This window comes from Helobdella robusta, assembly GCF_000326865.2.
Source record: "Helobdella robusta unplaced genomic scaffold HELROscaffold_6, whole genome shotgun sequence".
NCBI lineage: Eukaryota > Metazoa > Annelida > Clitellata > Rhynchobdellida > Glossiphoniidae > Helobdella > Helobdella robusta.
In genome coordinates, this window is record NW_008705330.1 from 331,141 (window position 1) to 345,108 (window position 13,968).

The 13,968-nt window shown below is 34.1% G+C and overlaps 1 protein-coding gene across 1 annotated transcript; it reads left to right on the forward strand.

Moving 5' to 3' along the window:
- Window positions 1–1,577: 1,577 nt before the first annotated feature.
- On the forward strand, window positions 1,578–13,525 carry HELRODRAFT_68730 (hypothetical protein; the record flags this gene model as incomplete). The annotated part of the gene is made up of 14 exons (XM_009028951.1): window positions 1,578–1,827; window positions 6,312–6,429; window positions 7,380–7,569; window positions 8,050–8,195; window positions 8,482–8,605; window positions 8,989–9,103; window positions 10,181–10,297; window positions 11,417–11,532; window positions 11,880–12,048; window positions 12,295–12,395; window positions 12,620–12,687; window positions 12,933–13,020; window positions 13,087–13,205; window positions 13,294–13,525. 14 exons carry the CDS (start codon window positions 1,578–1,580, stop codon window positions 13,523–13,525), a joined length of 1,953 nt encoding a protein of 650 aa, XP_009027199.1.
- Window positions 13,526–13,968: the final 443 nt, after the last annotated feature.

Here is a 13,968-nt window from a genome sequence, read left to right on the forward strand (position 1 = left end):
ATGGCTGTTGTTGTCTTTTTATTATTATTGATATTGTTATGGTTGTGGCATCAGTGCTAAGTTATAATTGCTAACCGTTATCGGGTTCTTCCACCTTGCCATCTTGATTATAGTCATCAGCTTCTCCTTCATCATCATCAGCTTCTCTTTTATCATCATCATCATCATCATCACCATCTTCAACATCACCATCTCTTTCCTCATCATCGCCATATTCTTCACCAATCATCTTCATCATCCTCACCATCTTCTTATTCATCATCTTTTCTTTATCATCACCACCATCTTCTTCATTACCACCATCTTCTTCATTACCACCATCTTCTTCATTACCACCATCTTCTTCATCTTCATCAACATCTTCTTCATCTTCATCACTATTTCCACCACGATCTACCTCACAATCATCATCATCATCATCAATACCACCGCCATCATCATTACCATATCCTCATCATTATTAATATCATCACCATCTTTCTCGTCCTCCTCCTCTTCCTCCTCCTCCTCCTCCTTCTCATCATCATCATCATTCTCATCATCGTCGTCATCTTCAACAGTATCATTTTCGTCGTTACAAGTAGTTTCATCCTTGTAAATTTTCTTATCGCGAACTCGCCAGTACAGCTGTCTGAGTACATGTGCACTTACAAGCTCCACCTACCAGCCTACATCTTTTCAATATCATTGGTTGCAGAAATACCATCAAAATTGTGTCAAAACAAACAGCTTACAAAAGTGTTTTATAAAGTACAATAAGTGTTAAAATTTAATTTTTATAAAATAAAATAAATTAAACTCAAAAAAATTAGTATATAAAATTTTTTTAAATTTGAATTTTGCTATTAAATCATGAAATTATTTGGTTGAATGTCAATATCGATCAGCTGATCGCAATACATTATCTTGGCACCCCTTAATATAAAAAATGGACTCGTCCTTTGTTAACAGGTACCTATAAAACAGATGATGTCTTCTGCTCTCAATAATTCCAGGGGTTTTGTTGCTTCGATTGCTCTGGTTGTTGCATTGTTGTTGTTGCATTGTTGTTGTTGTTGCATTGTTGTTGCCCAGTTGCACTGTCCTCTTTGATATGTTGAAGTTCGTCCACTAACAACATAATATTCAGACGTACGTACAGTTGCGATCCGCCGCCACACGAGGGGTCAGACGCATGCCACACGCACGTCTTCTTATTGTTGAATGATCTCTGGCGTGTGTAGTTTACTTTAAATCTTATTGTATTGTTAATTTAATATGCAATACATACATCTTTATTATTATTTCCTGAGTTTATTTTGTAATCAGGAAGCGGATTTACCAGTGGCAGTGATGGTTCTGAATAAGAATTTGTCACTTGTTTTGTTAACTTATAAACAAAAATAATTGTCATTATTAATTAAAGAGTATATAAATAAATCAACAAATGTTAAATAATTCAAAGTCAAACACGTCGTATTTCTATTTTAAACTTTAGACTGCAGTCTGATTTAGCTGATAAATCTAGTTTAAAATTAAAAATCTTTATTGACAACTTTTTTTATATTCGTCGACAAAAGAAAAGAAATTAATTGACAATGGCTGAATTGTTGTCGGTACAAATTCAAGTGCCACTTGTGAGAGGTGAGAATGGACAGCTGGTGGAGAGGAATGATGTTCCCTCCCTTTCCCAGCAGTCTGGTGTCAGTCTGCCTCGTCTGAAGAAGGTCGACAATCGTGACGTCATCACATTCGTGCCCTCTGCATTCAGTCAACTGCCGAAAATTAAAGCCATTGATATCGAGTTCAAAGATTTGACCTACTCAGTGAAGGAGGGTCGTAAAAAAGGTTAGTTCCATTGTTTGCTTCATTGTTTGTTTGTTCCATTGTTTGCTTCGTTGTTTGTTTGTTCCATTGTTTGCTTCGTTGTTTATTTCATTGTTAGTTTGTTCAATTGTCTCTTTGTTTTATTATTCAATTGTTTGTTCACTTGTTTGTTGATTCATTGATTCATTTGTATTTGTTCCATTCTTTGATTATTAAATTAATAAAAAATAACATTACAGTTTTGAACTGTTGAGAAAAAAGTACAGACAGTAGACATGAGACAATTTAAATTTGTTTTATAATAATATATTATACTGCTAGTTTGACTAACTGACCAGTTGACCAACTGACTGGTTGTTACTGACTGGTTGTTACTGAGTGTTGTACCAGGCATGGAGAATCAACATGTATTGCCAAATTTTAATTGAATTTGGACATTATTATTACTATTGTTATGGTTTTTTCAAATTATAATTATTATTATTATCACTGTTATTGTCACTATTATTAATTGGTTATTATTTTGAAAATATGTACATACAGGCAAAACTTTAAGCTCAATTTTCACATTTAATTTTTTATTTCTCATTTACATTTATATAAAAAAAATTCTATAAATATGTATATTGTATACATTAGTTCGTAGACTTCTGCTCTTTCTTTCTCTGTTAATTGTGACCTGGCGACACAAGTATTATAGATCTGTTTGGCTGGATTTTTGATCTATTTAATTAATTTTTAAAGAAAGTATCATTTGTTGACATAATTTGTTATGTCAAACACGTGGAACAACGAGGAGATGGTGTAATGGTTAAGGCACCTGGTCCTCCTGATTCAGTGGCCGGGTTCAAATGCAAACAGATTCCTGACTGTCATGTGCCATGTGTGATGTTGTACATACTTAGAAGAATAAATTCACAGACAATTAATAATGATAATGACAATAAAAATATTGTGAACACATCCCTCATTGGCGAACTGTTCACCTATTTATAAGCATGTCAAATAGACCAAACATAAGTGTTTGTTTGCCAACTAAGAATTGTGCATATGTTACAATGCTTGCAAGTAGTTGCCTAATGTAAACAATCTGGTAGCAAGGTGCATCTTTTTCAATTAATTCCTTAAAAAATTAATGATGAGATGTGATGAAAAATGTCATTGACTTGTCTTCATTTCATCTTTTAACCTTCAACTAAATTTTATAAAATTTGGAGCAATGTCATTAAATTTATTTAATGTATTTGTAATGTATTAAATTTATTTACTTGAAGTTAACACGCATTAATTCAAAACATGGTCTTAAAACTCTGCAATTTTGAAATACAGATTTTGTGCAAATGTAAAAAAATGTTGGATGTGTTTTTGAAATTTTATCATTTCATTCACTTGTCAGCTGTGCACACAGTTTAACAAGCACACGTGTAGGTATATTTTTAAATGATGATTTTGGTGATGATGATAAACATGGTGGTGACGATGACGACGACGATGATGATTGTATTCGTGGTGATGAGGATGATTAGATAAGATGAATGATTAGATAAAATGAATGATTTTTGCATTTCTGTTTGACAGCAATGCTCTTTACAAGTGTTATACAATAAGAATGATTAAATTAATTGAAGTCATTTGAGAGAAATAATTGATGATGACAAAGGTGAACTATTAATGAGGCTTATTAAATCCATTGTAAGAAGTTTCAACCGCTCATTCAATGAGGAAAGCTGAACTGCTGATGACAATTAATTAATGAACATTCATTCATTACATGACATAATCTCATGATTTTACTTGTTTATATCTACCCATAGCTTCAAATTGCTTGATAGTCATTTCGTTTTCTGGGAATTGTTTTGTGATAAGTAATTGATAAGTGATAAGTGATAAGTAATTTTGCGTTACTCAATTAAGTAGTTTGATGAATATGTACAGCAACCTGCTGTGTGGTGTTACAGAAATGGCTGAAGGATTAATGTTAATTCTTCGTCTTCGTGAATGAACAACATCAGTTAACATTGTTTTAATCCCTTACATATGTTGCTGGTCAGATGACTTCTACGAATTAATTCATGAAAACTAATAAAAACTGCACTGTTTATGATTTTTACATTGAGTGATGAGGGAGAAATTAATAAGGGTGATAATGGTGATGATCAATTTTCATGGTTTCAAAGGTCAAAAGTTATCTAAATGTTATCTAGTTGTTTAATGTTTAACTAAAAAAAATTTATTTAATTATTTTTTGTAATTTTTTTTAATATTTGAAAAATGTTGTGTAGATGGGTCCAGGTGGAAGAATAAGCAGTTGTATGAATGAAATGGTGAAATGAAAAACTGGAAACAGATTACTGATTTTAAAATGAATAGCAAATGACCTAACAAATGAATTTAACTTGAGGAAATATAAAATGAACAAACTACAACAATGAACATAAGTTTTTACAAAGATACATGAAATAAAATTTTTGCTTTTGCTTTCGTACAGCAGCCATAAGATGTTTAAATTCAAAGCAATAGATCAGCAAGCAGCTTGTATTAAATTTTTGTTGCACATGTGTGTGAGGTTCTGTCATGTGTGATAGTGAATATTTAATAAAACTGCATGCATATGCTTTCATGGATGTTCAACTGCCATCATGGGATTCTTCTAGATACACACTATTAAATTGTGTGTATGTGTGCGTGCGTGTGTGTGTGTGTGCGTGAGAGAGAGAGAGAGAGAAAGAGAGTGAGTGAACAGTTTATTTTTTGTATTTTATAATAAAAAATTCAACCAGATTATATTCAGTCAAGGATGTCAACAATGATTTTTAATCACAATAATAAAACTTATTAATACTCTTTTTTTACTTCTTAAACTTATTAATTAATTCAACATGCTTTTTTAACCTGTACAGCAAACAATAAGCTTTTACTGACTTTGCATGATTTCAAACAGAGAGTGGAGATCTCAATATAATCTCTAACAAATTTACTATCTTTCATATTGATACATTCATTCATACAATTGGGTAAGCCCAAAAGACGCTAGATAAGTCGTGGATCACTAAGATACCACCATTTTAGTCTGTTTGGACCAATAATATAAAAACATGCTGAGGTGGGCATTTATGAAGCAACTTGGAATGTTTGGGGAGAAATGAAAGTTGGAATATTTTGAGAAGAGATGATGGTCATGATGTTTCAAAGTTGTAGCTAATTGGAAGGCTGGTTGAAAACATGGAAGCCAACTGTATGTTGTAAGGAGGAACATGTCTGCCTAACACTCATCATTCTGTTCATGAAATCCTTTTAGAACTGTAAGACACACTGAGATAGCGTTATTTATGTGAAAAACCCAATCGAATATCTTTGAGTTTATTGCTAACCAGATATCATAAGAAAAATAATAAAAAAAGCATAAAAATATTTTATAGTAGTTGATTCACGTGTATCAGTTAGCTTTTTAAGTTTCATTTATTTGGTTTTAATTGATCTGACTACATCTCCATCACTTGCGAAGTTCAGAGCTGATCTCAGGACCCATCTGTTTGTAAAATTTCACTGAGGAGCGCCGTTGAACGTAATAAGCTGATTGATTGATCTTGCATATATATATATATATATATATATATATATATATATATATATATATGTTGGTAACACACATTATATTACAAATTAAGTATATCTAAAATTAATGTCTTAAATATTCTTCTTTCACGCCCCACAACAATTTCTGGCCTAGATCTGCGTGTTTCATCTTGCATTTTTATTTGTTAGCCCTTTTTCAATTCGTTTAGCAGCTTGTCACAAGATATTTTAAAGAATTGAGCATTCAAATTTATTTAGTTTTTAATTTAATAAACATATAACAGATAAAACAAAAGTTTTATTTACAATTATCGTTGTTGTTCGCCTAAACAAAGTTAAATGTTTATCAATCATTGAGATTAGTCCAAGTAGCACTTACCAATGCTCTACCATGTGACCTGCTCTCTCTTTTTCTTTCTCTCTCTCTCTCTCCTCCTCTTCTTCTCTCCCTCCCTCTCTCTTTTTCCTAAAGTGGGTATTTGCTTATCATAAGTAAGACACGTGTAATGTATTTCATAATTTGAATGTGCTTCAACCTAAAATACATATTATATGTATAAAGTATAAAGCGAGATTCGTTGACAAGTGCATGTTTTATCTCTATAGCTACCTGGCCCTTTAACAGTATCTTTAAAACTTCATATTTATAATCTATAATCCATTTTATTTTTATTTGGCAATTAGTAACTTTCTAAATACTAGTTTTAATTTTCAAATTTTCCATAAAAAAATTACTATCTAAAAAAACTGCTTAATCAACAAAACATGCATTAAAGAGTTTGCCAAAGACCATTAGATTAGTTCCAACTCACATATTCACATGGTACATTAAACGTCATTTATTACGTTTCTTTAGTTTGCCTTCATTATTAAAATTCAATTTATTAAATTACTTGGCTCAAATCTCACTCTACAAACAACTCATGCAGGTTTCAAAACAATCTTGAAAAGTGTGTCGGGCAAGATTAGGTCAGGCAATTTGACGGTCATCATGGGACCGAGTGGTGCCGGCAAGTCCTCCCTCATGAACATTCTTGCCGGCTACAGGTTTGCATGATGGAGATCTCAGTGATCAGTTTCAACGAACATCATCCCTCCTCATTTCATTTTATTGATTGTTGTTCATCGTTGTCTGTCGTAACATGTTGTAGTGACGTGTCATGTTTGTCATATTAAATATTGTTTTTTAGATTCATTATATTGGATCATTACCATATTCAAATCATTTTCCACAATATTCAACATATTGAGTCAGCACATATTAATGACTGATCAAATCATCCTCTTTGCATCATCATCTTTTAATTGCCCATTTCAACTACTACAATTACTGAACTGAGATTGAGACTCAAACCTAAGTATACAGTATAATATAATAAGATAATGATTACAACAATGTAAGATGTATGTATGTTATAATATATGTTATATATAAGATCATATATATGATATAACATATCACTATATCTTAAAACCATCTTGCCAGCCAAAATCCTAATGACGAAATTTTTCATTGTTGAAGTTTGAAAATTTCAAGTTATCAGTTTTCATTGCCAAAGTAAAAACTGTTATCTTAAATTGTAATTTAATGCATTATTTATTGGAATGATGAGATGTGAAAGTTATTTATTTAATTTTACAATTTTTGTGAAATTATTTTGAGTAGAACGAAACTAAACTAATTGGTGTTTAATTTTGTAAAAAATTATTTGTAAACTACAAAAACAGATGCAATCAATGCCATGATTTAAATTTTTCTCCCCATAGCATCTCATATTGGGAGATTCAATTTGTTTTCGTTCTTTAAAGTTATTTGATATTCATTTTATCATTTTCTATCACGTCATTAAGAAGACATTCATGTCTTCACTTATCTCCACTAACAAGCCTGTCACTTGCACCACCAACAATCAACATATTCCCTCAATCACCTCCAGTAACAAAATCCATTCATTATTGCAGAATTATTTCATTTCATCACCCACTTCCACTACCAGAACCAATTCAGTCGAAGGCGAAATAACAGTGAATGGAAAAGATAGAGATCCTCGAACATTCCGCAAGATGTCCTGCTACATCATGCAAGATGATAATCTCCTCCCCCATCTCAGCGTCAAGGAAGCCATGATGTGTGCTGCCAACTTGAAACTCACCGAAAAAATGGGCAAGCATGAAAAGCAGGCCATTGTAAGTCTTGTGTTGTGTTCTCGTTCATGTTTAATGGCTTCCTATTGCTGTGATGAATTTGCATTTCTAAAAATCATTTTTGTGGTGAATGGCTTTATAATTTCATTCATTTGAGCGAATGTTCTTATGAATGCCACTCAGTTTGAACTTAAAATTCTAAACAAAAATCACACGTATTTTATTCTGTTGTTTGTTTTTTATTATACAGCTACCTAAATATCAATCTTCACTTTCTTATTAAAAATGTTGATCCTGTACAATTTGCACTAAATTGCATTGCCAATCTTATCTGCTTCTCTTATTTAACAAAACGTTAGCCAGCCATGTTGCACTCTACAATTGTTATATTCTCTTGGGAGACGTCGTGTTTCATATCAACCGTCGCAAATTGATAACATTTTTACCTCTGTGTGACGTAATACGATCGAACATGCAGTCTAGGAATTCATAAGGATAATTTTGGTTATTTTTTTTATGTAGGTAGAAGAGATATTGGAGACACTAGGGTTGTTGGACAGTTTGAACACAAGAACAGAAAAGTTGTCAGGAGGTCAGAGGAAGAGGCTGTCCATAGCTCTGGAACTTGTCAACAATCCACCCGTCATGTTCTTTGATGAACCAACCAGGTTTGCCTGCATATTTTTATTTCAGCCCGTTCAGTAATTGTGAAGTTATCTATTTTTTCCATCTCTCTTTTTAAATCATCTAAAAGAATGTATTTTGAGTAATTCTTCAAATATTTTTTTATTTTTTGAAATAGGTTTTCAACTCTCACTACAATTTAACGATTTCTCATTTTCTTACTCGTTGGTTTTCTAATTGGCTTTGGATGGTTGCTGTTTATAAGCTGAGTATTTAAATAATTGAATAAATGTACGTTGATATGAATAAATGTACTTTGAACACAATCAGTGGGTTGGACAGCCAGTCGTGCTTCCAGTGTATAAGTTTGTTGAAGTCCCTGGCTCTGGGAGGCAGAACAATCATCTGCACCATCCATCAACCGAGTGCCAAACTGTTTGAGATGTTTGACAAGGTATGAACATGAACATTTGAATTTGTTGATTGTATTTGCAGGATGGGGTCTGTTAATGAAATCTATTTAGTGGGGCTTCTTGGAGAATGGCGTTGTAACGTTGGTTTAGTAATGTTGGCTTTTGTTACACCAAATTGAGGTTTTTGTTTTGAAATGAATGGAATAATACTTGTTAATAAATATTATTTTAATATTTCAATTGATCGTTGAATAAGTTTCGTTAAAAATCAAATAATCATCAATCAATTGTAATAATTTTAATGATCTTTTGGTTAGTGAAAATGTCATTCGAACGCCAACAACCAACCTTGCAGTTGTGCGTGTGAATAGCTACACACACGCACACACACAAACACACACACTCACACATAACAAACCTTCAGCTGTACATGTTGGCAGAGGGACAGTGCATCTACAATGGAAACATCCCTGGACTTGTACCATCCCTCGCATCCCAGGGCCTCAACTGCCCATCCTACCACAACCCCGCAGATTATGGTGTGTGAGTTTCTGCTGTTTGATATGTATCCACTTTTTTCGTTTTCGTGTCTGTTATTTTTTCAAACGTGTCTACCGGTGTAAAGTTACAATTTTTTCCTTCATTTCGATACATATTGTCATGTCATCATAAAATAACTTTACGCAGCTTTCAAAAATCTTATTCCCAAAATGGACAATTTTATGGACAACAAACAATTTTTTCCTCATTGTTCATTTTATATCCATTGTTCACACATAATTTCGTTGTTCACATATCTTTGTCCACACATAACATTGTTCATACGTATCAATTTTCACACATATCATTGTTCACATATCATTATTCACACATAGCATCACCGTTCACACTTCGTTGTTTATAAAATACCTGATTTCCCTTGGCGAGATTGATATATAATAATGTCCAAATTCATTTCAACATGCTAAACTTGCTCAATTTATGTGTTTTTATTTATTAATTTCTTATTTCTTAAATATCGTTTTGTGGCGTAATATCAAAGAATTATCATCATCATCATCGTCATCATCATCATCATCATTTGTAACGAAACTAAATTTTGTGACATCCATCAAGTTTTGGTTGACTGCAGCCTAACTCTGTATGCTGCGATGAATTATTATTTCTGTTGTTCATCTCAGCATTTTAAAATGTGGTTGCTATCTAGTTGACGGCACACATGTTTTAAACATCAGACACGTTCATCGCGGTCTCAGGCTTCATCTTCTAATGAAGATTTGACGTACATGCATGGAATAACCTCTAAGAAACAAATTTATTTAAAAATGATCTCAATCACAAGCCGGAAAACTTATTCACATTAACCTGAACTTTACTGCGTGTGTAGTTGAGTCGTAACAAGAGTGCATCCGTTTCCGTCAGTTGTGCTGTTTTAAATGTGCAGCAAATTAAGCAGACATGGTGCCTTCATTTTGCCACCTTAGCATACTATCATATTAATATTTTGATGGATTATTTTAATCAATCGCAAACAACTGCATTATCAACATTGATCGACGACGACAAACACGATCATGATGACATCACCAACAACAAACCCAACAACCACGCCACAGTGATGGAGGTGTCGTGTGGTGAGTACGGAGATGTCATCCCCAGGCTGGTCATGGCCGTGAGGGAGGGCAAGTTCAAGAAGTACCAACGAATCGACAAGAGGATCTCGTTGAAGGCATGTTTCGTGATCATTTGTTGTTGTTGTTGTTGCCGTTATTGTTGCTGCTGCTGTTGTTGTTGTTGCTGTTGTTGTTGTTGTTGCTGCTGTTGCTGTTGTTGTTGTTACTGTTGTTGCTGCTGCTGCTGTTGTTGACTTTTGTTGCGTTTGTTGTTGATGTTGTTGTTGCTTAGTTATGATCACTAGCTTTTATATATATATTTTTTTCAAATTAATTCTTCCATATTTCTCTTTATAGAACTTTTTAATAAAATCAGAAGCGTTAAGCTTTAAATTTTTTCAATTATAGTTGGCAGTATCCAAAAATTTCAATTATACTGAATGAAGTCTTCTTTTACTGAATGTATAATATTCAGATGTTTTGTTGTTGTGTTAATGTTTAGTGGGAATACGGTTATGGTGTGGTGATGTTATGGTGTGGTGATGTCATGGTTTGGTGATGTTATAACATTTTGTTTGGAAATTATGTTGTTAAGATGTTATGGTGTTTCGATATCTTTATAAGCTAACATTGATTTAGCCTGAGACATTTCCTACAACTATCTTCTTAACCAATCCAACCAACAGACGAATTACTTGCACAAAGAACACGCCAGCCTGCCTGCATTCACTTCAGTTCCACAGACACCAACCAGCTTCTGTGAGAACTTGAAGTCGAGCTGCAACATTCTGCACGAAGATGCCATTGCAGCTGCAAAGAACTGCAACAACTGCAAACTGGCTGGCAATCATTTTGATGAAGTGGAGAAGATCAAGCAGCTGATGAGCGGCTACCGTCAGGAAGACGACTCTGAAAAACATTCCACCTTAGATAAAAATACTGACGTTGCCACTGAGGTTGGTTGGTTGGTTGGTTAGTTGTTTGACTGGCTGGCTGGCTGGCTGGCTGGCTGGCTGGCTGGCTGGCTGGTTGGTTGGTTGGTTGGTGGTTGGTTGGTTGGTTGATCAGTTTGTCAGTTGGGCCGCCTAGATAGGGTTAGGTTAATTGGTTGGTTGGCTGATATTATCATTAGTTCAGACAGTTAGCAAATTTTTGTTTGAAATAATCTTTAATTTTTTTGACGAATGGTTGTAGAGTAATTTAGATTATTTTGTTTGTCCCAATTGTTACATATCTAAGGTATGTTTATTATGCAGTCTTCCTATGAATACGAGTGCCACACCTTCGCCACCAGTTGCTTCACGCAGTTCAGAGTCCTCTTCATACGCACGTTCATATCCATTATGCGAGATGCTGTATGTTTTTTGTTTGGTTTTTTATTTTACTGCTCCGACACTTGGCAGGCACGTTTAGGCGCGCATGAAACCAAAACCTCCACACTATGCGTATTAACATAAACGTAAACGCTAGAGCATATTTTGACTATCCGGTCATATTTGGATATCTTACAGCGATATACAGATGAGACCGGATAGTGAAAAACGGCCGAATGTCGTGCCAGTATCATCAAACAAACTTGATTAACATAAACTAAATTTTGGCAGAGGAAATTTTATTAAAATACAATGATAATATTAATATCCTACATGTAATTTATTTTTTGATAAAAGTTTATAATCTGCACGCACGTGATCACTTGCAGACGTTAACTCGACTTCGCCTGTTCTCACACGTGGTCATCGGCATCCTCATCGGTCTGCTCTACCTCAACATCGGCAACGAGTCCTCGAAGGCCTACAACAATGCCGGCTGTCTCTTCTTCTGCATGCTCTTCCTCATGTTCACCGCTCTCATGCCCACTGTCCTCACCTGTTCGTATTTCATTCCTCCTTTCATACTTCATACCTGCTTTTCCTTCATCTCTTATTTCTCATGAATCATAATGACGTCATTAATGATTTGAGTTTTATGTTGAAGTGTTCCTAATGGTTTTGCCACGCTTTTATTATTATTTTTTTTCATTGTGGTATGTTCCATTTTAGTTCAAAATTGCTTTAAAACTAATTTGATTAGTAAATTTTTGAATTTTCAAAAAAAAATTAATTGCAAATCTGCAGTCCCGATCGAAATGGGTGTGTTCATTAGGGAACATTTGAATTATTGGTACAGTCTGAAAGCTTATTACCTGGCCAAGACCTTAGCCGATTTGCCATTCCAGGTGCGTCTGATTTGTTACGAGTTACCATTCCATCATTTTCACTTATTTAGCGCAATTTCCTCAGCGATCAAGGACGTTTATTAACATTGGAAATACACAGAAAGAGATCATACAAACAAATAAAACAAACAACTCAACAAACAAACAAATCAACTTACAAACAAACAAATCAACAAACAAACAAATCAGTAGAATAAACAAACAAACAAATGTTTACCTGCCAGATCATCTTTCCAATCATATACTGCAGCTTTGTTTACTGGATGACCAACCAACCTAATGATTTCTTCAGGTGAGTTTTTTTTTAGAAATTTTTAAATCTGATCTCTTTTTAATTCCATTGTTTATATTATGCACTTCGGTATTATTTAATTCATAGTGATTCTTAAGTGATAGATCCGTTGGAATAATTTGTTAAATACATTCAAAGTTACAATTGCTCGTGGCTCATAAAAGTTTCCTGACAAACAACACACACCACACACACACACACACACACACACACACACACACACACACACACAACATTCACAACAGGTTCTCGATGTTCCTGTTGTTGTCAGTGCTTGCCTCGCTGGTTGCTCAATCGCTTGGTTTGCTGGTTGGAGCGGGAACATCACTACAGGTTTCATTTTTTTTGTGTCAAAAATATTCACGTTCCAATTTAATTAATTAATTTATTCATTCGTAGGTGGCCGTGTTTCTCGGGCCCGTGACAGCCATACCCGTTCTTCTCTTCAGCGGCTTCTTCGTCAACTTCGAAACTATGCCCAAGTACCTGCAATGGCTCTCCTACATCTCATACATCAGGTTAGAAAAAACGTTAAAGTGTTTACTTTAGCAATAATTTCATTATTTCACATTGTTTTTAAACGTGCACTGAAATGTTTTCTTGAAGGTACTCCTTCGAAGGCACCTTACTAGCAATATATGGATTCGATCGAGAGCCTCTGAACTGCAACAAGGACGACACCTTCATGTGCCACTTCAAGGACCCGAAAAACATTCTGAAGGAGTTGGATGTGGAGAACGCCAACCTGACCATCGACATTGTCATTCTCTGCGTCATATTTCTTTTGTTGCGAGTCGGCTGCTACGTAGTTTTGAGATGGAGGGTTAAAGTTCATTGATTCCAAACTTCTCACTGACGGGCTTCTAAAATTTTTATTCTCCTTAATCATAATTTTTATCGTTAGTATTGATGCATCACTGTCATACATCTTTCTACCTACGTGACAAGTGTGTGTGTGTGTGTGTGTGGTGGTGTGTGTGTGGTGGTGTGTGTGTGTGTATGTTTCTTTACTAGTGTTTGTGTGAGTGTGTGTATATTATATACGTGTAATAATGTGTTCTTACGTATAGTATTAGGCGATAAATTGTTAAGAGCTTTAACGTACTAACAAAATGGTAAGTAAAGTTATTGCTAACTGCAAGCATAATAACCCATGTCATCTAACCCTAAACTTCATCCACATGATGTTTTCACACTGGTTGCTTCTACTTACTTTTGTTTTTTCTTAATTTATCCATTAGTTGTAAATATTAAAATAGCTTCTATATATCTATATAATAT